We start from the raw sequence: 26267 nt of genomic DNA on the forward strand, positions 1-26267 counted from the left end.
GGAAGAGCCACACTCAAGGGGCCAAAGAGCCGCATGTGGCTCACGAGCTGCAGTTTGCCGACCACTGCCCTAGGAGATATATAGGTAGACATATTGCTATGAAAGATATCTGAAATTTTGCTGCCTATGGTTTCTTCTAAGATTTTTATGGTTTCATGACTTAACATTTTAGTCTTTTATCCATTTGAGTTTATTCTTGTGTATGGTGTTAAGTTGGTGCTCTAGTTTCACTTTTGTGCATGTTTCTGTCCAATTTTCCCAACACCGCTTATTGAAGAGACTGTCTTGACTCCACTGTATGTTCTTGCCTCCTTTTGAAAATATTAATTGAGCATAATGACTTGGGTTGATTTCTGGGCTCTCTGTTCTCTTCCATTGATCTATATGCCTGTTCTTGTACCAGTACCAGGTTGTGTTGAGTATAGTGGCTCTGTAGTATAACTTGATATCTGGTATTGTGATCCCTCCCACTTTGTTCTTCTTTCTCAAGATTGCTGGAACTATTCGGGGTCTTTTTTGGTTCCATATAAATTTTTGGAGCATTTGTTATAGATCTGTGAAATATGCTGTTGTTATTTTCAAAGGGATTGCATTGAATCTGTAGATTTCATTGGGTAGTATGGACATTTTAATAATGATATTTCTACCAATCCATGAACACAGTATATTCTTCCACTTATTTGTATCTTTCTCTATCTCTTTTTCAACATCCTGTAGTTTTCCGAATACAAGTCTTTTACCTCCTTGATTAAATTTATTTCTAAGTATCTTAATTTCTTTGTTGCAGTGGTAAATGGAATTGTTTGTTTAGCTTTTCTTTCTGGAAATTTATTATTGGTGTATAAAAATGCCATAGATTTCTGGATGTTAATTTTGTATCATGCTACATTGCCAAATTCCTTTACTAAACCCAGTGGTATTTTGGTGTAGTCTTCAGGGTTTTCTATGTACAATATCATGTCATCTGTAAGTAATAAGAGTTTTACTTCCTTCTTTCCAATTTGGATGCCTTTTATTTCTTCTTCTTGTCTGATCACTGTGGCTAGATTTCCAGTACTATGTTGAATAAAAGTGGTTAAAGAGGACATCCCTGTCTTGTTCCTGTTCTTAAGGGCAACACTTTTAGTTTTTGCCCATTGAATAGGATGTTCACTGTAGGATTGTCATATCTGGCCTTTATTATGTTGAGATGTGCTCCCTCTATTCTCAGTTTGCTGAGAGTTTTTATCAAAAAGGGTGTTGGATTTTGTCAAATGCTTTTTTTGCATCTATGGAAATGATCATGTGATTTTCATCTTTCAATTTGTTTATGTGATATATCACATTTATTGATTTATGAATATTGTACCACCCTTGCATCCTTGGAATAAATTCCACTTGGTCATGGTGTGTGATCTTGTTAATATATTGCTGGATCTGATTTGCTAGAATTTTGTTGAGGATTTTTAGCATCTATGTTTATCATGGATATTGGCCTATAGTTCTCTTTCTTTGTAGTGTCTTTACCTGGTTTTAGAATTAGGACAATGTTGTCTTCATAGAAAGAACTTGGAAGTGTTCCTTACTCTTGGATTTTTGGCATACTTTGAGGAAGATAGATGTTAGTTCTTCTTTGAATGTTTGGTAAAACTCCCCTGTGAAGCCATCCGGACCAGAGCTTTTGTTTGCTGGGAGTTCTTTATTATTATTATTATTATCATTATTAGTATTATTACTGTTTCTATTTCATCAGTTGTTATTGGCCTATTCAGGTTTTCTGATTCTTCCTGATTCAGTTTTGGAAGATTGTATATTTTTAGGAATTTATCCATTTCATCCATATTGTCCAGCTTGTTGTTCATAGTATTTTCTTACAATCCTTTGTATTCTCTTGTGTCAGTTGTTACTTCACTGCTTTCATTTCTGATATTATTTGGGTCCTCTCTCTTTGTTTCTTGATGAGTAAGGCTAATAGTTCATCAATCTTATTTATCTTTTCAAAGAACCACTCTTGGTTTCATTTATTTTATTATATTTTATTTTTTATATATATTTTATTGATTTTTTACAGAGAGGAAGGGAGAGGGATAGTTAGAAACATCGATGAGAGAGAAACATCGATCAGCTGCCTCCTGCACACTCCCCACGGGGGATGTGCCCGCAACCAAGGTACATGACCTTGACCAGAATCGAACCTGGGACCCTTGAGTCCGCAGGCTGATGCTCTATCCACTGAGCAAAACCAGCCAGAGCTATTTTATTTAATTTTTTAGTCTCTATGTCATTTATTTCTGCTCTAAACTTTACTTCCTTCCCTCTACTTAATCTGTTTTTTTCATTCTTATTCTCTAATTCTTTAAGTTGTAGGGTTAGTTTATTAATAATTTTTCTTGTTTTTTGAAGTAGGCTGGTAGTGCTATGAACTTCCCTCTCAGGACTGCTTTTGCTGTGTCCCAGAAATTTGGGGTTGTTGTTTGTTCATCTTCATTTATTTCCAGGAAGTTTTTTTATTTTTTTCTTGATCTCATTGGTAACCCATTCATTGTTTAATAACATGCTATTTAGCTTCTGTGTGTTTGAATGTTATTGGGTGTTTTTACTGTAGTTGACTTCTAATTTCATTCCACTGTGATCTGAGAAGATGCTTGATATGATTCAATTTTCTTGAACTTGTAGAGACTTGTTTTGTGTCCTAACATGTGATCTGTCTTTGAGAATAATCCATGTGCACCTGAGAAGAATGTATATTCTGCAACTTTGGCAAGAAATGTTCTACCCATCTGATCCAGTGTGTCTTTTAGAGTCACTGTTCCCTTGTTAACTTTTTGTCTGGAAGATCTATCCAGTGAAGTCAGCGGGGTGTTAAAGTCCCCTACCATGACTATATTGTTGTTGATATCTCCCTTAAAGTCCTTTAGAAGTTACATATATATATTTAGAAGTTTTATATATATATATTTAGAAGTTATATATATATATATTTAGAAGTTATATATATATATATATATATATATATATATATATATATATATATATATATATTAGGTGCTCCTATATCGGGTGTATATATGGTTACCATGGTTATATCTTCTTGTTGGATTGATCCCTTTAGTATTAAGTAGTGACCTTTATTGTCTCATCAATGTGATGGCCTTCATTTTGAAGTCTATTTTGTCAGATATGAGTATTGCTACCCCAGGTTTTATTTCATTTCCATTTGCATGGAAACATTTTTTCCATCCCTTCACTCTTATCCTGTGTGAGTCTTTTGTTCTGAGCTAGGTTTCTTGTTGCAGTGCTGGTTTGATGGTGATAAACTCATTAGCCTTTGTTTGTCTGGGAAGCTTTTTATTTCGCTGTCTAATTTGAATGATAGCCTTGCTGGATGTTGTAATCTTGGTTTCAGATCCTTGCTGTTCATTACCTTGAATACTTCATGCCATTCTCTTCTGGCTGTACATTGTGGGTTTTTAAATTTTTTTTAAAATAAATATGTTTTTGTTGATTTCAGAATGGAAGGCAGAGGGAGAGAGAGATAGAAACATCAATGATGTGATAGAATCATAGACCAGCTGCCTCCTGCACTCCCCGCAATGGGGATTGAGCCTGCAACCTGGGCATGTGCCTTGACCAGGAATCAAACCGTGACCTCCTGCTTCATAGGTGGATCCTCAACCACTGAGCCATGCTGGCTGGGCTGGTCTGTAGAGTTTCTGATGAGAAATCATATAATAGATTTATGGGAGCCGCTTTGTAGGTAACAGTTTGCTTTTCTCTTGCTGCCTTTAAGATTCTCTCTTTGTCTTTAATTTTTGGCATTTTAATTATGGGTATGGGCTGATTTGGGTTCTTCTTGCTTAGCACTCTTCTTGCTTTGTGCCTCCTAAACTTGTGTGACTTTTTCTTCACCAGGTTAGGTAAGTTTTCTGCCATTATTTCTTCAAACATGTTCTCTATCACTTGCTCTCTCTCTTTCACTTCTGGCACAACTATTATGCAAATATTGTTATGTTCATGTTGTCCCACAGTTCCCTTATACTGTTCTCCGGTTTTTTAATTGTTTTTTTTTTCTTTTTGGTTCTCTAATTGACTGATTTTTTCTACCCCGTCTTATAACTCATTGATTCCATCCTCAGCTTCTCCTAATCTGCTCTATATTCCCTCCACTGTGTTCTTTGTTATTGCTATGTCATTCTTCATAGTTTCTATATCTTTTCTCATGCTGTTGAGCATCTTTGACATCACTATTCTGAACACTATGTTTGATAAATTTCTTCTCTCAATTTCATTTAGTTCTTCTTCTGGAGAATTCTCTTGTTCTTTCATTTCTGGCTTTTTTGTTTCCCCATTTTGGCTGCCTGTTTGGGTTTGTGTCTGTGTATTAGGTAGATCTGCTATGACTTTTAATCCCTAGTTCAGGACAGTGTCGGATGCTGTTTGTGACTGGCCCTGAGTACCCTATCAGCAATCCACAGCTTGTGGCTTCCTCTGCTGGGGCTGGGTGACTTTGCAAAGTCCCAAGATATGCACCAGCGTCTGCTTTTCCTAGCTCAGGACCCAAAAGGAGATCAGGCAAAGACTCAAAGCCTCCAGAGATGCTCTTCTGACTGTAGTCTGATTGTTATCAGCCTTAATTAGTCTCAGGATATCAACCACAGGGTGGGGGAGAGTTCTTCCAACAGGATGGGGCAACTGCCTTCCTTCCAGGCAAAAAGCACCTGGATAGCAAAGGTCTGCAGAAGAAAGTTGTCCTCTGCAGCATGAGGGAATGACTCAGCTCAGGAAACCAGGGTGGGTGCTCTTTGAGCTCCCACCCCAGAGCTCCCCACCCAAACAGCTCTAGTCCACTCTTCCCTCCCTCTGCTGGAGCACAAAGTGAGTGACTGCACATGAAATTTTGTGCATTGGCCCTTTAAGAGGGTGCCTGCATTTTCAGCTGTCTCTGGCTGGCAGAGAGCAACCCTTTGCTTTTCACAGCCAGATGTTCTGTGGGCACCTTACCCAATTCTGGTGCTTTGGGCTGGGGAGCCCAGCTTGGGGTTTACACCCCAGAGTTCTCAGTGGGAACCCCACCACCACAGCTGATATATCCCACCGGGACTTCAGCTGCTATCTATCTAAGCGCGGCCAGTCCTTTCGCATCTCTGCATTTCCTACCAATCTCTGTCAGTGGTTCTCAACCTTGGCTGCACATTAGAATCACCTGGGAATCTTTTTAAAATCCTGATTTCTGGGCCTCATCCTCCAGAAATTCTGTTTCTTTGTTACTAATGTTGTGGCCCCACCCCATAACAAAGAAACAGAATTTCCGGAGGATGAGGCCCAGAAATCAGGATTTTAAAAAGATTCCCAGGTGATTCTAATGTGCATCCAAGGTTGAGAACCACTGCATCTCCACTTTCTGTCCTTGGTTATCAGAGTTCTCTCCAGCTAGTCCTCAGTTGATTTTTCAGTGTGGTTTTCTGTATTTTAGTTGTGCTTCCAGTTTGGTCCTGGGAGAGTGTCAGTGTAGCTTCCACTTACTCTGTCACCATTTTGAAATTGCTCTCTTTTTTTTTTTAAAGGAAATGTATTGGTCTTTAACTGGCTCAAATTGCAAATAAAAAATCAGGTAGTGGCTTTAGCATAAGACATGTGATGTTTCTTTGCCAGCTGGCTCTATAGCACTTCAGTGCCCAGGAGAGGAAAGGTCTCAAAGCAAAATCACAATGTCAGTGGTAGGGCCCTGGCTAAAGAAGATTGAATGAGTTCACATATAATCGCTGGGCCCACAGGGACAGTCTTACATTGGTACTTTAATTCTGCACATGCCATAGCCTGTGAAAAATATGAAATGGAAGACATACACCTCAAACTCTTTAAGGACACATATTTAACATTATAGACTGGGTGTAATATCTAAAGAGTTGAATTTCTTAAAAGCCTATATTTGTTAACTTTACATACACATCTGTTACCTGGAATGCCTGAACACATCTTTGACTTATTGAAATGAGAACTAAACAAAAAGAAAGAACACTCTGTGAATCAACTGTCTTTGCTCTGTTCCAAAGAAGAAAAGAGAAATCTGACAGTGGCAGATTTCCCATTGAAATTATGTTCCCAAAGTATGTGCTAGAATTCTCCCAGTGGGATGACCACACAAGGTGACACAAGCCTAATACTTGGTCTGTGTACACTGAACATGTTTTCTGCACAATACTCAGGTTTGATTGTTTGATGTTAATTTTAGGAAAATGCAGCTACACTCTTCTTCATTATGAACACAGACTGCAAATATGCCTAACAATTCCCGTATTGCCAATCTGTAACCTCATGCATACAAATTTAAAAATTAACAGGTGGCAAGCATGAATATTTTCCCAAAGTGTTCCCAAAATGCATTAGCACTATTGATGTTTTTCCTGTGCCTCCTCCAAAGAGATAAAAAAGACATGCTTACCACTTGCAGAAAGGTATTTCCAGAAACTAGCATCTTAACAAAAGAGAGGGTTCACTGAAACATAACTGCCAGTGGTCTTAATCCAGCATCTAGAAGGGTTCAGGAATCTGGAGAAGCACTGTGTGTAAATTAATCAAGAGTCCAAAGACGAAACATAATTTTGAAAGGCATTTGGGGGCCAGAGGAGCTTGGCTAAAGAAACCAAGTTCTTGTCTCAGGACCCCTTGCTATTTATTAACACAAATTGTCCTAAGGCAAGATAGATATAGACAAACATGGTAATTGACCGTACCTTTGCTACGCCCCCATTGGCTAATCAGTGCGATATGCAAATTAACCACCAACAAAGATGGCTAATTTGCATACTGCAGGCAGGGCGGGTCAGCGCCATCCTGCCTGCCCCGCCGCCATCCCGGCCTGCTATTTGCCACCCGAGGCGGTGGGGCAGGGCAGCTGGGTGGGGCAGCAGCGATCCGCCTGCCCGCCCTGGCGCACCGTGTGCGACCCAACCCGGGGCGGCTGGGCCGGGCAGCAGTGATCCGCCAGCCTGCCCGGGCATCCCATGAGCGACCCGACCCAGGGCAGCGGGGCTGGACAGCGTGGCTCCTCTGTCACCCCAGCTTCCTCATCACAGCTCCCTTGGGGGCCTAAGCCTTTAGTCGGACATCCCCCGAGGGCTCCCTGTCTGCAAGCTTAGGCCTGATCCCCCGGGGAGTGGGCCTAAATCGACAGGTGGACATCCCCCAAGGGGTTCTGGACTGCAATGGGCGCAGGCCGGGCTAGGGACCCCCCCCCACCGAGTGCACAAATTTTTGTGCACCAGGCCTCTAGTATGTATCCTATCTAATAAAAGACAAAAGGGTAATTGACCGTACCTTCGCTATGCTTCCCATTGGCTAATCAGCGAGATATGCTAATTAACCACCAACAAAGATGGCGGCTGGCAGCCAAGCAGCTAAAGCGAGCAGGAGGCTTGCTTGCTCTAGTGATGGAGGAAGCCAAGGTTCCCCGCCTGCCGCGGCCTGGCTCTAAGCTCCAAAAGCAACAAAGTTTCAATTATAGAAGTTAAACAAACCCCAGATACCTGCTTTCAGCAGGCCGTGGCCTCAGAGCTGCAGCGAGCAGGAGCCAGCTTTCAGATCCCCACGGCAACAAAGTTTCAATTATAGAAGGTAAATAAATCCCAGAATAAAAAGAAAAAGAAAAAAAGAAGAGGCTGGGAGCTTCAGTCGCCGGCCAGCCTGAAAACGGCCCTCAGCCCCTCACCCAGACTGGCCAGGCACCCCAGTGGGGACCCCCACCCTGAAGGGGGTGTGATCAGCTGCAAACAGCCATCAGCCCCTCACCCAGGCTGGCCAGACACCCAAGCGGGATCCCCACCCTGATCCGGGACACCCTACAGGGCAAACCAGCCGGCCCCCACCCCTGCACCAGGCCTCTATCCTATATAGTAAAAGGGTAATATGCAAACTGACCCTAACAGCAGAACGACTGGGAATGACTGGTCACTATGACACACACTGACTACCAGGGGGCAGACGCTTAATGCAGGAGCTGCCCTCTGGTGGTCAATGCGCTCCCACATCGGGGAGCTCTGCTCAGCCACAAGCCAGGCTGATGGCTGCCAGTACAGCGGTGGTGGTGGGAGTCTCTCCTGCCTCCTCAGCAGCACTAAGGATGATCGACTGCAGCTTAGGTGTGCTCCCTACTGGCAAATGGACATCCCCTGAGGGCTGCTGGGCTGCCAGAGGGATGTCTGATTGTCAGCTTAAGCCCAATCCCCTGGGGAGCAGGCCTAAGCCAGCAGGTGGTCATCCCCCGAGGGGTCCCAGACTGGGAGAGGGCACAGGCCGGGCTGAGGGCCCCCCCCCCCCCCCCGAGTGCACAAATTTTTGTCCACCGGGCCTCTAGTGTGTGTGTGTGTGTGTGTGTGTGTGTGTGTGTGTGTGTGTATCAAAGGGTAGGGTTAGGTATACAGAATCATTGTCAGATTGGTGAAACTGTCTATGGTTTTTCAGGTGTTTGGCCAGTAGAAGGCAATAACAAGTAGATTGAAATGCCCTGAGCTGTCTGGCCGCAAGCAATCATTTAATGCATCCTTTTCAGGTTTGGGGAAATGCCCTCAGCCATTTCCAGATGATTCAGCCCTGCTGACATGCTGGAATTGGCTTCTGGCACATAACTGGTGTTGAGTCCTCATAGTCTAAAGTTATATTACAAGTATATGTTGGCCTTTTATTTTAAACTATTGTGTAGTTAATTAAAAGCAATCAGGAGCTCTGGAACCTTACTTGCAGGAACCAGAGTACAGAACATAGTTTCAAGTTGGACAGACTGCTAGCAGACAGTTATTTCTCAAGAATCTTCTACACAAAAGTTGTACTTCATACTAGGCATATATTCTCTCACCAGGACACAAGGGCAATGGGACGATGGCACCAATGAGGACACACCCAGAATGAGTAACTTGGTATTTTTCAGTTTCTAAATTAAGGCATAATCAAATTTTCCATGTACAAGTTTGCACCAGTTTTCTAAGTTAATCATCAGGTAATTAATGCAGGTTAACAGATGAATTACTGTCACTTTAACTATATGCAACAACCATGCCAATAAGTTTTCTTCAATATTTTGTATAATAATGGTTAAAAATACAGTTTAACTATCATGTTCACAATTGTTATTTTCAAGGTAGTAGAATAAATACATTTTTAAGTGATATGAAATTAAGGCTTTTTAATAAACCTGAAGAAGTAGTCTTTCCTCCCATTCACCTCCCAGCTTGCCTCTTTAACAGTTTAAAGAAGACTGCCCTCAAAACACAAGCTTATGCATTAAATTCAGGACCATGATAAATGTGGGAGATTGTGAAATAAGTTGAGCCTTGCTTCTTGGTGAAGCCACATAAATTTATTTTTTAAGTGAATTTGAGTTTCAGTCTAGTTCCAATTCACACTTTTAGTGGCACATAACAGTTTTCAAAATGTTAAAAATATTTTCAGTCAATTGAGCCTTCAATGGAAATGCTTATACATTACACTTATTAGTAAGGCCAAGATAAGAAAGGAGTTTGGGACTCTGCTTATAAATTGTAGCATCTTTCTCTGATTCTCATGACTAAACTTTTCCTTTTCTTTTTTCTATTCTTTTCTGTCTTCCATCTCTCTAGCTCGAATTTCTGTCATTAAATAAAAAATACTTAGTCAACATTAGCGCATTTTAGCGTTTCCATGTATTTAACATTCCACTGATGGGCTCTTGTTTTAGGCTCTTCTACAGAAAGCTGCCTTTTATCTTCTAAAATCTTATTTATTACCAACCAGCAGAAATGGAACTTTCTCATCTTCTTTAACTCTTAAAATCTACCCCACCCCCACTACTACCACCACCAAGTCAGCTGTGGCTGCAAAGAATTCCTTTCTGTGTTAGGGAGGCCACCACTCACTGGGAAGTGCTAGTGTAATAGCAGGGGTCTGACAGTCCCCACCCTCCAGTTCAGGCTGCCAGCTGTGTTCCCCACACACTCTTCATCCGTGCACTGTAGGGTCCGCGCCCACACTCCTGTACCACCACTGCTTGCCACGGTTACTTTGTGTAGGACAAAAATTCTGAGCAGGCGTACTTACTGCCCCCTGGAATCCCAAAGTTTTTACAAAAGGATTACAAAGAATCTGCCCAGTGAGCCAGCCCTCCACAGTGCCAGCCTGGCCAGAGGGTGCTGGGCCCCTGTCCTGGAGGCTGCAGCCCGGCGGATCCACAGCAGCTGGAGGAGGAGCACTGGGGCTCCCCAGGAGAGTTCCACCATCCTCCTGGCTGCAGGGGGTCTTCTCTTTTAAAATTCAGTTAATCAGGTACTTATTAAATCCCTCCTGTGGAACATGATGCCAGGCAGGGGGTGTTGCAAAGACCTAACTCTTGAAGCTTACTCAATTACACAGGGAGAGAAACATCTAGTAGATGGATATTTCCGTGATCTAGATACTGCTGTATAACAAACACTCAAAATTTAATAACTTAAATAACAACCTGTTGTTTCTCAGGATTCTGTGGGTTATTGCAGCTTGGTTGGGTGATTCTGCTTCAGATGGTTCTGGTTGGGATCACTAACTACATTCAGCTGAGAGTTGGGCTGGCCCAAATTGGGGCAAGGGCATCAATCACATGTCTAGTGAATCATTGCTTTTCCGAGAGGCCTATTCACCTAGCTAGCTTGGCTGTCAGTCTTTGGACTTGTTATGTGGAAGCTGAGTTCAAGAGGACCCATGCAGAAGTTCTTCAGGCTGTGCTTGGAGCCCCAGCACAACACTTTAACTGTATTCTATTGGTCAAAGCAAGTCACAAGTACAGACTAAGTAAAAAAGGAGTGCAAATAGACTCTGCCTTTTAATGGGAGGAGCTATATGTATTCACAGGGAAGAATTATGATAGCCATCTTTGGATATGACTTCATTGGATAATTTATTACAATGTGGTCAAATTCTAAGAGAATCTAGGGAAGGCTTCCAAAAGGTAATACTTAACCCTGATCTTAACTGATGCTGATGCTTGGTGGTGTAAACAAATGAAAAAGGTGGGGAAGGGTATTCCAGTGTAGGGAACATTGTTGCTGGAAGCTCTGAAGTGAAAAATAGCAGTGATTGAGGAACATATAAATAATAAGTAAAGTTAATAGTTATTATTCCATTCCTCGAGATGAGGACAATTTTTTCAGTTTGAGCACTTTTTCCCTAAATCCAATGATGATTTTATTCATTTTAAAAATTTCATTTCTTTCCTTGAAGGATTCAAGAGCCTATTTTCATCTGCTTAATCAGATTGCACCTAAAGGTGACAGGGATGATGGACCTGCCATTGCCATTGATCTTTCTGGATTTAATGTGAGTAGTTTTTAATTTTTAAAATTTTGGTTAAATAAGCTTAAGATAAAATTTACCATTTTAAGTGATTTTAAGTGTACAATTCAGTGATATTAAGTCTGTTCCCATTGTGTGCAACCATCAACACTAATCATATCTACAACTTTTTCATCACCCCATAGTGAAATCTGTACCCAATAATAACTCCCCATTTTCCTCACCCCAAGTCCCTGAATTTGATGAGTGAGGATAGTCAAATTTAGAATACAGTTCTCAATAGGCAACATTCCCTGTGGAGTCCTCAGCCCTACATTAAAGCTTGATCTTCAGAAGTTTTTCATGCCATAAGCTCCAAATCTACATGCTAAGTCATCTGGTTGTCATAAAGAAAAGGAATTGCAGAATTCCAACCTTGAGTATGTGTGGACTCAATCCTACATCTACTTTCCCTGGTGCAACACAACTGGAACTCACAGAGTGTTTTTGTGACTATCACTGTGCACTAGGAAAGGTAGCAACAAGCCATTATGAGATCGCTAAGCAATTATTTGATTATCAGTTCTTCCAACTTATATTTTAAAATACACAAAATAAAAAATGACAGTTCCTAATATTTGTGGTATAGGAAGGGCTAATACAGGCCCTGATCCATCTAACACAATTCCTAGGAAGCCCATTCTTTTAGCATAAGTTGTAAATACCAGGGATGGTTCTAGCTAAACATTAAAATTAGGTCAGACTATAGTTTGTATGAAAATCTATTAAGTACTTAAAGTATAATATCCACAATATTTATTTTTAAAGGCAATATAAGTCATTACTTCATTATATTAAACATTATTATAATGACACATCTAAGAAACTTAGTATTGTAAAACTATTAGAGGCCCAGTGCACAAACTTTATGCACTGGTAGGGTCCCTAGCAGTTGGCAGTGGCTGGCTGGGGCCTCCCTCCCTTCCCCCGACTGGCCCCACCCTCTGGTCAAACTCCTAGAAGAACTTCCAGTCGAGGGGACAATTTGCATACTACGCTTTTATTATGTAGGATGCAAATTAGCAAATTAGTCTGAGTCAAAATATTAGGAACTTAGAAAAGCATGTAAAATTTCAAACATATTCATAAGTGAACAGACTTAGTGTACTGAACTATCTATCCTGTGTCCATCCCCAAAGTTCAACAACTATCAGCTCATGGGCAATCTTTTGTCACTTTTACCACCTGCCTATTTCCTTCCTCTCCCATATTATTTTGAAGCAAATCCTAGACATCATGTCTTTTATTTATTTACTAGAGGCCCCGTGCACAAAAATTTGTGCACTCGGGGGTCCCTCAGCCCAGCCTGTGCCCTCTCGCAGTCTGGGACCCCTCCGGGGATGTCCACCTGCTGGCTTAGGCCTGCTCCCCGGGGGATTGTGCCTAAGCTGGCAGTGATACATCCCTCGGGGGATGTCCACTTGCCAGCGGGCCAAAGCTGCAGTTGAACATCCACAGAGCTGCTGAGGAGGCAGGAGAGGCTCCCACCATCGCCAATGTGATGCCTTCAGCCTGGCTTGTGGCTGAGCAGAGCTCCCCCTGTGGGAGTGCACTGACTACCAGGGGGCAGCTCCTGCATTGAGCATCTGCCCCCTGGTGGTCAGTGTGTGTCATAGTGACCAGTCATTCCCGTTCTGCTGTTAGGGTCAATTTGCACATTACCACCCTAACGGGTTTGGCTCAGTGGATAGAGCATCGACCTGCGGACTGAAGGGTCCCAGGTTTGATTCTCGTCAAGGGCATGTACTCTGGTTGCGTACACATCCCCAGTAGGGGGTGTGCAGGAGGCAGCTGATCGAAGTTTCGCTCTCATCGATGTTTCTAACTATCCCTCTCCGTTCCTCTCTGTAAAAAATCAATAAAATATATTTGGGGAAAAAAATTGCATGTGCACATTACCCTTCTATTATATAGGATAGAAGCCTGGTGCACGGGTGGGAGCCAGCTGGTTTGCCCTGAAGGGTGTCCCAGATCAGGGTGGGCAGGGGACCCCTAGCTCCCTACGATCGCCCACGCCGCCCCTGCTCACGATCGCTGGCTCTGCCCATGCTCACGCCTAACACTTCTGGCCAAGGCATTAGGCCTGGGCAGGGGACCCACAGCTCTCCAAGGGACCTCCTGCTCCACCCCTTCCCAGGCCTAACGCCTGTGGCCAAGGCATTAGGACTGGGCAGGGGACCCCAAGCTCCCACCATCAGCGACTGTGCCCCTGCTCCCCATGATCGCTGGCACTGCTCCTGCCCAGGCCTAATGCCTCTGGCCAAGGCATTAGGCCCGGGCAGGGGACCCCCGCAGCTGCAGCCTCCCAAGATCATGGGCTCCACCCCTGCCTGGGCCTTACGCCTCTGGCCGAGGCGTTGGGCCCGGGCAGCGGGGACCCCCAGCTGCAGCTGCCCCTGCCCCGGCCTAACACCTCCTCTGGCCGAGGCGTTAGGCCTGGGCAGGGGACCCCCCCAGTTGCAGCTGCCTGCGATCATGGGCTCCACCCCTGCCTGGGCCTTACTCCTCTGGCTGAGGCGTGAGGCCCAGGCAGTGGGGACCCGCAGCTGCAGCCGCCCCTGCCCAGCCTAACGCCTCTGGCCTAGGCATTAGACCCAGGCAGGAGATCCCACCAGCTGCAGCCGCCCCCGATCATGAGCTCCGCCCCTTCCTGGGCCTAACGCCTTTGGCCGAGGCGTTAGGCCTGGGCAGCAGGGAGCCCAAGCTGCAGCCGCCCCCCTATTGTGGGCTCCGCCCCTGCCCGGGCCTTACGCCTCTGGCCAATGCGTTAGGCTGGGCAGGGGACCCCCCCAGCTGCAGCCGCCCCCCCCCCGCCATTGTGGGCTCCGCCCCTGCCCGGGCCTTACGCCTCTGGCGGAGGCAACCAGGCAGGGGACCCTCCCAGGTGCAGCCGCCCCCCGATCGTGGGCTCCGCCCCTGCCCGGGCCTCACGCCTCTGGCTGAGGCGTGAGGCCCGGGCAGTGGGGACACCCAGCTGCAGCCGCCCCTGCCCGGGCCTAAGGCCTCTGGCCGAGGCGTTAGGCCTAGGCAGGGGAACCCCCAGCTGCAGCCGCCCCCCGATCGTGGGCTCCGCCCCTGCCCGGCCTTACGCCTCTGTCCGAGGTGTTAGGCCCGGGCAGGGGACCCTCGCTGCAGCTGCCCCCCGATGGTGGGCAGGGGACCTCCCCAGCTGCAGCCGCCCGCGATCGTGGGCTCTACCCCTGCCCGGGCCTTACGCCTCTGGCCAAGGCGTTAGGCTGGGCAGGGGACCCCCCAGCTGCAGCCTCCCCCATCGTGGGCTCCGCCCCTGCCCGGGCCTTATGCCTCTGGCAGAGGCTTTAGGCCCAGGCAGCAGGGACCCCAGCTGCAGCCTCCCCTCCCGGGCCTTTTGCCTCTGGCAGAGGCGTTAGGCCCAGGCAGAGGATCCCCAAAGCTGCAGCCGCCCCCCCCCCATGGGCTCCGCCCCTGCCTATGCCTAATGCCTCTGGCCCAGGCGTTAGGGCAGCGGGGACCCCCAGCTGCAGCCGCCCCCCCACCCAGCTGCAACCACTCCCTGATCGTGGGCTCTGGGCAGCGGCTGCAGCGACCCCGCGATCCGGGGCTCCACCCCTGCCCAGCTCCCATTGCTGGCTCCACCCCTACTTCCTGCTATCACTGGCCAGTGCGGCAAAGGCCAGGATTCTCCTATCATGGCTGGGGGGCAGGGCAAAGGCGGCCCTAGGGGCCGCCTTTGCCCTGCCCCCTGGCTCTTAGCTCCCCCCTGGGAGTGCCAGGGGGCTTCTTCTGTGCTTTCCATTTTGCCTCCCTGCATTGTGCCTACATATGCAAATTAACCGCCATCTTTGTTGACAGTTAACTGCCATCTTGGCTGGTGATTAATTTGCATATCTCGCTAATTAGCCAATGGGAAGGGTAGCGGTCGTACGCTAATTACCATGTTTCTCTTTTATTAGTGTAGATTTATTTATTTATTTATTTATTATTTATTTATATGTTAATCCTCCCCTGATTGTTTATTTATATGTTAATCCTCCCATTGATTTTTTTAGAGAGGGGAAGGCAGGGAAGTGAGGGAGACACTGATGTGAGAGAGACACATCAATTGGTTGCCTCTCGCATGTGTCCTCCCCGGGTCAGGTATTGAACCTGCAATTGAGGTATGTCCCCTTGACTGGGAATCAAACCTGTGACCCTTTGGTCCTTGGGCTGACACTCTAACCACTGAGCAAACCAGCCAGGGAAGATGTCATATCTTTTCATTGATAAATATTTCAATGTGTATTTCTAAAATATAAAGACACTTCGACATGTCTCCAAGGGAAAGGGAAACACAGGAAAAAAATAAACAAATGGGTTGGCATCAGACTAAAAGTTTTCTTCACAACAAAGGAAACCATCAACAAAATGAAAAGAGAGCCACTGTGTGGGAGAGGGTATTCACCAATGATTCATTAGATAAGGGGTTAATCTCCAAAATATATAACGAATCTATACAACTCAACACAAGGAAGACAAACAATCCTATTAAAAAATGGGCAATGGGCCCTAGCCAGTTTGGCTCAGTGGAGAGAGCATCGACTTGCAGACTGAAGGATCCTGGGTTCGATTCTGATTAAGGGCACATACCTGGGTTGCAGGCTCGATCCCCAGTAGGGGGTGTGCAGGAGGCAGACATTCAATGATTTTCTCTCATCATTGATGTTTCTCTCTCTCTCTCCCACTCCCTTCCTCTCTGAAATCAATAAAAATATATATTTTTAAAAATGGGCAATGGACCTGAATAGACACTTCTCTAGAGTGGACATACAGATGGCCAATAGACATGAAAAAATGTTCAAGGTCATTAGAGAAACACAAATTAAAACCAAAATGAGGTATCACCTCACACCTGCCAGATGGATTATCATCAACAAATCAACAAACAGCAAGTGCTGGTGAGGACGTGGAGAAAAGGGAACCCTACTTCACTGCTGTTGGGAAAGCAGACTAGTACAACTACTGTGGAAAACAGTATGGAGTTTCTTCAAAAAATTAAAAATGGAACTGCCTTTTGACCCAGCAGTCCCACTTCTGGGTATTTATCCTAAGAATCTCAAAACACCAGTTGAAAAGATTATATGACCCCTATGTTCGTAGCAGCTTTATTTACAACTAGAGGCCCAGTGCATGAATTCATGCACTGGTGGGGTCCCTCACCCTGGCCTGCGGGGATTGGGCTGAAACCAGCTCTCCAACATCCCCTGAGGGGTCCCAGAGTGCGAGAGGGTGGTTCTCAGGTGATGCACCCCGGAATCGGGCTCCCTCCTTTCTGGTTCCAGGTGTGTCACCCGAGAACCGCAGCTGCCAAGTAACCGAAGATCAGAAGCTCCTGCGTTGAGCGTCTGTCCCCTGGTGGTCATTGCGTGTCATAGCTACCAGTCGGGCAGTCAAATGGTTGGATGGCTGCTTAGGCATATATATATGCCTAAGAAAAGTAATTGCTTATAAATATGTATAACAATAAAAGGTTATGCCAATTAAAAGTTTAATCTTGACCATTTTTATTTTATTTTATTGTTTAGGAGAAAAATGACCTGAAGCGTGCTGGATTCATGCTTCAAGAAGCAGATAAACTGGGCTGCAGACAGTTTGTTACTCCTGCAGATGTGGTTTCAGGCAATCCTAAACTTAATTTAGCTTTTGTAGCTAATCTGTTTAACACATACCCATGCCTACACAAGCCTGATAATAATGACATCGATATGAATTTATTGGAAGGTATGTTCTTTCTGCCTTTAATTGATTCACAGTATGTATCTTCCTGTGATATTGACCTACTTCACTCTCAGAGGTAGGAGAGGGTGGTGGGAGGCATAGTTTACTGTATGTAGGCATGTGTATCCATTAAAAAGTTGAAATTAAAGAAAGTGGTTATTGGTTTTGGTTAAAAGGTGTGGGGTAAATCTTACTTGTCTGTCATTTCTCTATAAGATGTTAGTGAAAACTATCATATATTAAAAATATTTTCTTAAATGACCACATAACATAACTCCACCACGAATATGGACATTGAATTATCTATTGGAAAAAATAATTATTTGTAGCTTGTTTTCTCCTTTGAAAGCTACAGCCTGATTCCAGTTTTGTTCTCTTTTTAATGTTTTTACTGCACATGAAAAAATTCATAATATTCATTACTTGTCTTGTGTGTGGGCTATTGTTATCTGTCTCATAATTTATATTACTTTCCTGTTTTGCTTCATGAAATGCAGATTTGACCCCTCCTAATGTAGGTACTGTATTTAGTACTTTCCTATATTCTCTATAATCATTCTAATGTTCTTTTTATTAATACCATTTATTCTTTCTATCTGGGTTGATATTTATTTTTTGCATTGTTCATGCTGTGTTTTTTTCAGTCTTAATATGCCTAAAGAATGAATGATAATAAGCAAGGAATACAAATGAAGCTTAATTTGAATAGCAGAGCAAGGGTTGGTTATGTAAATTCTTCACCTAATTTGCCCTCTGTAATGATGGGAGTGTAGTTGTAAGCACATTAGAAATCAATATTGACAATCGGATTTCATGATTTGATGCAAAGCCTTTATCTCTCTCCTATAAATAAACAAACATCTTTTATCACAAGTAATTTTTGAAAGGATCTATTTAGGTTCTGTAACATTATTTTGTATTATTTAACTGTGTTTCATTTACTGAATGTCATTGAAGCTTATAATATATGAATCGTCCTAATGATAAATACATTCTCAATATCTAGTTCTTTCTCCTCTTCTGTTTCCCAGCCTCTCTTCTTTTCTTCTCCCATTTTCACCCTCTCACTCATGCATACCAAAACCCACTTTAGTACCAACTGAAAGTAAAAAAGTAGTGGCAGTTGTCTGAAGTAAGGGCCAATCCTAAAATATTTCCACTAGTTGCCCTGTTTTGGAGAAGGTAGTGCTCAAGTAGGGATTCTTGGTGGAGAGAATTTGACGATTCAGTGTTCATTCACTCACATCACCCATGTTACTTCCTTCTCCCTTCCTGAGACAGCATAAGAAATCAGTTTCATGATCTTTTTCTCTGACTGCCACAGCCAGAGTTCTGATGTCTTTGTCACTTTATAATTACAGTTGTTTTAGTTAGTGGGAGAAGTTTCAGAGTTAACAAGTATGTTCTTTGAAGAATATGATTAATTCAATTCCCTCTTCCTGAGGCCCAGTGAAATAAAATGACTGCCTCCTCCACTTACATCACTAAGAGGGAAGAGATTAAATATAGACTTCAACAGAGAAATATATAATCAGAAATTAGAATTTTAAAAAATTAAATAAAAAGGAAGACTGCTAAGTTTTTGAGTCTGGAAAATTTCAAAATTCCTTTGTGTCTTACATTAGAAGGCATTGTGTAGAGTGGCATATTAAAAATGATCTGCTTTTTATAGTCACCAAATTCTTGCTAGATATCTTGTCCAACTTGCTTGTTCTCCTATTTATAACGTTTGAATTCTTTTGCTAGTGTTCAGCATGCTTTTGGAATTTTTCAGTGTGGATCAGATTGCTAAATATTTCCATAGTATACTATATAATAAAAGGCTAATGTGCAAATCGACCGAACAGCAGAACAACTGGTCACTATGATGCGCACTGACCACCAGGAGGCAGACGCTCAATGCAGGAGCTGCCCCCTGGTGGTCAGTGCACTCCCACAGGGGGAGTGCCGCTTAGCCAGAAGCCTGGCTCACCGCTGCATGTCTCTCCTGCCTCCGTCGCAGCGCTAAGCATGTCCAACTGACAGCTTAGGCCTGCTCCTGCGGGCCTAAGCCATCAGTCAGACATCCATCAAGGGCTCCTGGACTGCGAGAGGGTGCAGGCCTGGCTGAGGGACCCCCCCCCCCCCCACCGAGTGCACAAATTTCATGCACCAGGCCTCTAGTTTACTATATAAGAAGATACCATGGGAAATATTTATCAATCATCTTTATTTAGAACATATGTATGTACATCTGCCAAAATGTATTTGACTTTACTGACATTGGAATTTTTTCTCTGTAAATTTGTGTTTATAGATCCTTATGAAGTTTGAAGCTTGACCTTATCACATCCCATATTCATATATTAGCATGTCCTCATTGGCAAAGAATTTTATCTATATAGAATAAAGAAAATTAAAAGGCCAACTAAATATTAAACCTTCATATTAAATTGAGCCAAATACATAGGCTGTGTATAGAGAGACCATGTCAGAACTCATTTGTGGTGATAGAAAATACCTAGGCCACGGAATTATACTTTGTTCAATCATGGTTCCACCATTAAACATCTGAGTGATCTCTGTGAGCCTTAGTTTTCTCACATATAAAACAAGACCAGTAATACTTATTGTGAAGAATCACAGAGTGAATTAAAAATTACCTTTCATGAAAGAATTTAGCAAACAGTATGTGCTCAGTAATGGTCAGGTAGAGAGAGGAAGAAACCACTTATACAGCAGTTACCACATTTTGAGTGTTAAATATGTCAATTCCTTTTATTTCCTCTTACTAGCCCATTTTTAATATATTTGTTATTTTTCATGAAACTTCAATTGCAGATGTTAGTTTGACTATGAAAATGAAAAGAATGTTTTATAGTTTTTTGTATCTTTTCTATCAGCAATTAAGATTTTACTTCTGAGATTGCTTTAGTCATCTACAATCTGGAATACATATGTTTTTGTAATGCTTTACTATGGCTCTTGCAGAAATGCATAGTACTGCTGGCTTTGAGCATTTATTTACCAAGACAACTTGAAATGGTATTAGATAAATAAGTGCTCTCTTAAAAATCTATTTTACTTTCCAGGTATCAAAAATTAATAATGATATAATTAGTTGAGAATAATAGGAAGAAATGTGAACCTCTGAAACTTATACTTTCAGTCAAGATACAAGCTTAGTGACTTTTTAAATAGAATACACTAAATTATCAGGTTTAGCAGAATTTAGATATTATTCTAATTAAAAATTAAACAATTGTTACACTACTAATGTTTGTTATTTTAAAACATAACTTGGATTTTCAGAGGTGGAAATAGTGTAAAAATTCTCTAATTACTAAAAAAAATATTTATATGTAGATAAAAACAGATTGTAATAGAGAAAAAACTAAAAGGTAAACCTAAGTCACATGCATCAAGCTATTGATTATATGTTTGTATTTATGTTACCTTGGGAAAAATTCCGATATTTAATTTGCACCTGTTTAATAACCCCTATAAAATAAGGTAATCATAGTTTCTAGACATTTTTAGGTTAACTTGATTCTTTTTTAAAAGGTTCTCATATAGGTTATTATAAAGTTGTAGTGGCAGATACAACAGAATAATCAGCCACCTTTTATGCATACAAGAGGGGGCAAAATTTTTTTAAAAAATGTATTTTTTATTGATTTTTTACAAAGAGGAAGGGAGAGGGATAGAGAGTTAGAAACATGGATCAGCTGCCTCCTGCATACTCCCTACTGGGGATGTGCCCGTAACCAAGGTACATGCCCTTGACCGGAATCGAACCTGGGACCCTTGAGTCTGCAGGCTGACGCTCTATCCACTGAGCCAAACCAGTTAGGGCAAGAGGGGGCAAAATTTAGACAACAAATAATATGGTTATATAATTTAACAGAACAAGAATTCAAACAGACTCTGGGAAAGCTTTTAGGTAATGGCATTGAAAACCACATGAAAGTACAGTGGGAAGATTATTTTCTGAACAGTTGGCCCCAAAAAACAGAATGCTTTAGATTTTACAAGGTTTTGGTTTCTCCTCTGGGTATGCAGGTTTTTATTGTCTGTGTGACTTAGTCTGAAGATGACTGTGCGGCTGGCTCTATAGAAATGGGCTCCTGGAGCTCATTCAGATGGTTGTAGATTTATAGGCCAAATTGTCTTGGGAAGCTCACATGAGACAAAGTCTAGAGAGTGGCTTGAACTTGCCTCTGGTATAGAAGTGATGCAAGGCGTACTATAAATGTTTCATTTTTCAGGAGTCTGGTAGTGAGATATAGGCTAGTCCCGTGGTTGGCAAACTGCGGCTCGTGAGCCACATGCGGCTCTTTGGCCCCTTGAGTGTGGCTCTTCCTAAGCCTTAGGAGTACCCTAATTAAGTTAATAACAATGTACCTACCTATGTAGTTTAAGTTTAAAAAATTTGGCCCTCAAAAGAAATTTCAGTCATTGTACTGTTGGTATTTGGCTCTGTTGACTAATGGGTTTGCCGACCACTGGGCCAGTCTATTCCATTATCTCCCTAACTTTGCTGAAAGACAAACAAAAATTTTCTAGTCACTGAGGACCATTGTCATTAAGGTGATGACTAAAAGGCAAAAATGACCAGGAGGGCACACTTCTCTCTCTGCTCCCTTTGTGTCACAGGATATCCCACGTTTCCCTTATCTATAATAATAAAAGCATAATTTGCTAATTAGACCGAGCAACCACACTATGACACCCACTTGCGCCAGGCCAGCCAAGGCAAGTGCAATGCGATTGGTCAGGGGCCCGGCCTTCGCCCCATGATCGCCTTGCAGAGGGAGGCCCAGTCTACCAGCCGGCAGGGTGATCGATTGGGGGGGCTCCACGATAGTCCCAAAGAGGGAGGCCCAGGCCACCAACAAGCGGGCTGTGGCGGGCGGGTGGGGCCTCCCTCTGCAAGGGAAGCCTGGGTCCCGGCTGCTGGTGGCGGGAGGAAAGGCCAGGTCCCTGGTGCCAGAGGGAAGCCAGTGCCAGCAGCCGGGGGAAGGAAGGCCTACTCTTGCAGGAATTTCGTGCATCAGGCCTCTAGTAAATGATATAAACACTGCTGTGAAGGGAATGTCCAGGCAATTTAGGTAATCACAGGTTAAATAATAATGCCTGCAGGAGTTTCTTCTCAAGATGGTCTTTGAGGTCTAGGGACTTACTATGATGAAATGTGTCTTTCTCTTAGCACTCTGTGTGGGGCTGTGTCCCTTATGTATTTTCAATAGGAACAATCTAAACTCAAGAAGCCTGTAAAGCAGTTACATCCCCCTCATTGCTTATTTTTATATGACCTGTAATCACATCTCCTTCATTGCTATCTGGTGTAATTACAATGTAGGTTTGTGTGCCCAGCAACTTTTCTGTGTAAAACCCTATTTGTACAAATTTAGTAATACAGCTTTGGAAACAGTACAACTTTTTGTTTCTGTTTAATGTGCTGATATTACCCTGGCTGCTAAAAGATTTTCTTTTCTTAATTTTAGCCAATCATGTTGCATGTAATTCTAACTATGGATATCACCACACATCTGTAGTTTATTTATTACTTTTCTGGACAGAGAAACCCATGGCTCAGTAGTTCACAGACATCAATAAAAAATACTAGATGGAAAAATTTAGAGCAAATAGAGGCTGTCTAGATGGAGGGGAAAAAAGGGACTTTGGCAATAAGAGATTTTTTTGCCTAAAATGTTTGTAGTGTCATAGGAACCATGGCAAAGTATGTATGGCCAGTTTATATCTGCCTGAAGGGTTTAAAATGTGGTTCTTGGTTACTTTTGTCCTGAATCATCAGTGTGAATTTGTGTCTACTCTAGGAGAGAGCAAGGAAGAAAGGACATTTCGAAACTGGATGAATTCCTTGGGGGTCAACCCTTACATTAATCATTTGTACAGGTAAACATTTTACTGTGTTTCAGCTTTATGGTGAGGGTCCAACTTTTCTAGTTTCAAGCTGTAGGTATGTTTACATGAGAACATTTATAAAAATCACAAGAATTTTAGCCAACATGTAGAGTTTCAGAATGCTGGGAATTGGCAATGAAATGGATTTTAAAAGAAAAGTATAGTATTTTTTAAAAGATAATATAATATTAGTTATAATTTTGTTGTTGTTGTTAATCCTCACCTGAGGATTTTTTCTATTGATTTTCTAGAGAGAAGGAAAGACAGAGAGAAACATCGGTATGAGAAAAACACATTGATTAGTTGTCTCCTATGCATGCCCTGACCAGGGCCTGGGCTGGGGAGAAGCCTGCAACCAATGTACGTGCCCTTGATGGGAATTGAACCCAAGACCCTTTGGTCCGTAGGCCAATGCTCTATACCAGGGGTGGGCAAACTTTTTGACTCGAGGGCCACAATGGGTTCTTAAACTGGACCGGAGGGCCGGAACAAAAGCATGGATGGAGTGTTTGTGTGAACTAATATAAATTCAAAGTAAACATCATTACATAAAAGGGTATGGTCTTTTTTTTTTAGTTTTATTCATTTCAAACTGGCCGATCCGGCCCGTGGGCCGTAGTTTGCGCATGGCTGCTCTATACACTGAGCCAAACCAGCTAGGGCTTTATATTTACTTTTTAATTAAAATAGAAATACATGCTCATTGTAAAAACAAATAAAATATCATACCTTAAGTTACTAAAATTAAAAATAAAAGTCTTGTCTTACCTACCAAGGTTGCATAGAGTTTGGTATTCATCCCTCCAAACTTTAAAAAAAATTCATATACAAATAGTATATGCTCAATTTAAAAAGATTAGGATCATCACAGGATATTTTTCCCATTGATTTTTAGAGTGGAAGGAAGAGTGGAAGAGAGGGAGGGAAGGAAAAAAGAGAGGGGGGAGAAACATCGATGTGGAAGAAACATCGATATGAGAGAAACACATCAGTTGGTTGCCTCCCACACACACCCTGACTGGGGCTGGGAATCAAACCTGCAACCCAGATTCATGCCCTTGACTGGGAATTGAACCAGAGATCTTCAGTGGGCCAGTGCTCTAACCGTTGACCTCACTGTCCAGGGCTAGACCTATTATTCTTTCTCTTAATTATATATTATAGACATTCCTTCCAATGTCCATAAAGATCTAGCTGCTCCTCCCTTCCACTATTTGAGACCTTCACTGCCCTGCTACTATATAGGAGTTCTGGTCTAAATGGCATATCTCTTATCATTTAGCTGAATTTACATACACACAAGACACTGTGGGGTAGGGGAGGAAGGGGGAAGGTCAAGGGGGAAAAAAAGGAGACATATGTAATACTCTTTGTAATACTTTAAGCAATAAAACAAAATTTAAAAAAAGAGTTTATCAAATGTGAGTCTATCACATCAAAGTCATTGCCATAATAAGGCACTACTGGTTTTAGATTTTAAATAATATTTTGAATATATACCAAGAAGCAGAAACAACTCCATCATAAATCCTCAGCCAGTGATTTTGGTCTTTTTGGCATTAATCTCCAGTTCAGAATCCTATATAATAAAACCCTAATATGCAAATGGACTGAACTGCAGAACATCTGGTCGCTATGACATGCACTGACCACCAGGGGGCAGACACTCAATGCAGGAGCTGCCTCCTGGCAGTCAGTGTACTCCCACAGGGGGAGTGCCACACAGCCAGAAGCTGGAGGTAACAGGGAGAAAAGATGGGAGCAGTAAACAGTTACTTTCCTTTATAGACCCTCTCTGGGGTTTGTCTTTATGCCAACCTGTGAGGTCTACTCACTCCTCTGCCAGGGGGATGATCAGTAACAACAAGCTTCCCACCCACAATGCATTCATGTCACATGCTCTACCTTTTATGGTGACGACACACAGAAGGTACCCAACTTGGACGAACACCGGCATGACAAGTGGCTGCACCTAGCCAATGACTCAAGTGTGACAAGGTGATTCTCTATGGCAGTGATGGCGAACCTTTTGAGCTCGGTGTGTCAGCATTTTGAAAAACCCTAACTTAACTCTGATGCTGTGTCACATATAGAAATTTTTTGATATTTGCAACCATAGTAAAACAAAGATGTATATTTTTGATATTTATTTTATATATTTAAATGCCATTTAACAAAGAAAGATCAACTAAAAAAATGAGTTCGCGTGTCACCTCAGACACGCGTGTCATAGGTTCTCCATCACTGCTCTATGGTCTCTCTCCCTCTGGTCTCCTATAGACTGTCCCCACTACAATTTCTGGTCTGGAGTGGCTTGGAATGAACATCCCTTTGATCTGCTGCTGACAGTGCAGTAGTTCTTGGACAAAACTACATCTTTCCTTAGTGCAGTGGAGCACCTTCTGTTTAATGGGGCACCTGCTGAAAAGCTAACCCCAACACCCACTGTGCTGATAAATTTGTGCCCAGAAATTATACCAAACACCACTAAACTTCTAGCTTGACAGCGGGTAGTAGCAACTACCCATACAGATGTGTTCTCAGCAGTGACATCAAAGTGGGAAAAACCCACACCATCATGGGCACAGTGCACACCCATATACACACATACACGCACACATTCACATACATATACACACAGATACACACACAAACACTCTGCTGACAAGCAGCTACCCCAGTAAGCCACACCATCCATGCCCCTTTGTTCCCAGAATGCATGCATCACCTCCCTTGAAGATAAAGACTGCTTCCTGCAATAAAGGAGAGCTTTGTGTGTTTGTGTAACAGATTTTTTATATATATAAAGGCTGATCAACTAGTTGACAGCAATGGTAATAAAACAGCACTTAAAATTATTTACCAAACCAAATAATTTTTCCCAGACAGTGCCAAGTTTTTAAAGTGAGTTATTGGAGAGAGACCAAGGGTGTACACCAAGCATGTCAAACTTGCAGCCGGTGGGCCACATGCCTCAGGTTTCACTTTCTTTATTTGCAAAAACATAAATAATAATAATAATACTATACTACATAGAAATAAGAATGACTTCATTTAAAGTTAAAAGGAAAAAGTCATGAAATAGCTGAGATTCCAGAAGTTATACAAATAACTTTAATGATTTTTTATTACAAAAATCTCCATGTGCTTATAGATGACCTCGTCAGTGCTTAATTACCTTCATAATAGACTCCTTCCATTGCTCAACACAGGGGCAAGCCCCCTTTACTGGTATCGCATGTGTGCTCACAGATGCAAAGTAACTTTAATATGAATCTTAGCTAAAGAACAACTGCCTACCGAGTAGCTATTGT

General features: G+C 42.7%; 1 protein-coding gene across 3 annotated transcripts in view; it reads left to right on the forward strand.

Moving 5' to 3' along the window:
- PLS1 (plastin 1) overlaps positions 1-26267 on the forward strand; it is a 208794-nt gene that overhangs the window by 150930 nt on the left and 31597 nt on the right. For all 3 annotated transcript variants that reach the window (XM_070405916.1, XM_070405914.1, XM_070405915.1), the window contains 3 exons: positions 11203-11298; positions 16854-17049; positions 22866-22944. In XM_070405916.1, the coding sequence (XP_070262017.1) occupies positions 11203-11298; positions 16854-17049; positions 22866-22944 (371 nt within the window). The remainder of the gene's footprint in view (positions 1-11202; positions 11299-16853; positions 17050-22865; positions 22945-26267) is intronic.

The sequence above is a fragment of the Myotis yumanensis genome, unplaced genomic scaffold (assembly GCF_028538775.1).
Source record: "Myotis yumanensis isolate MYYU_CA2020_CCGP unplaced genomic scaffold, mMyoYum1.0.hap1 SCAF_2, whole genome shotgun sequence".
NCBI lineage: Eukaryota > Metazoa > Chordata > Mammalia > Chiroptera > Vespertilionidae > Myotis > Myotis yumanensis.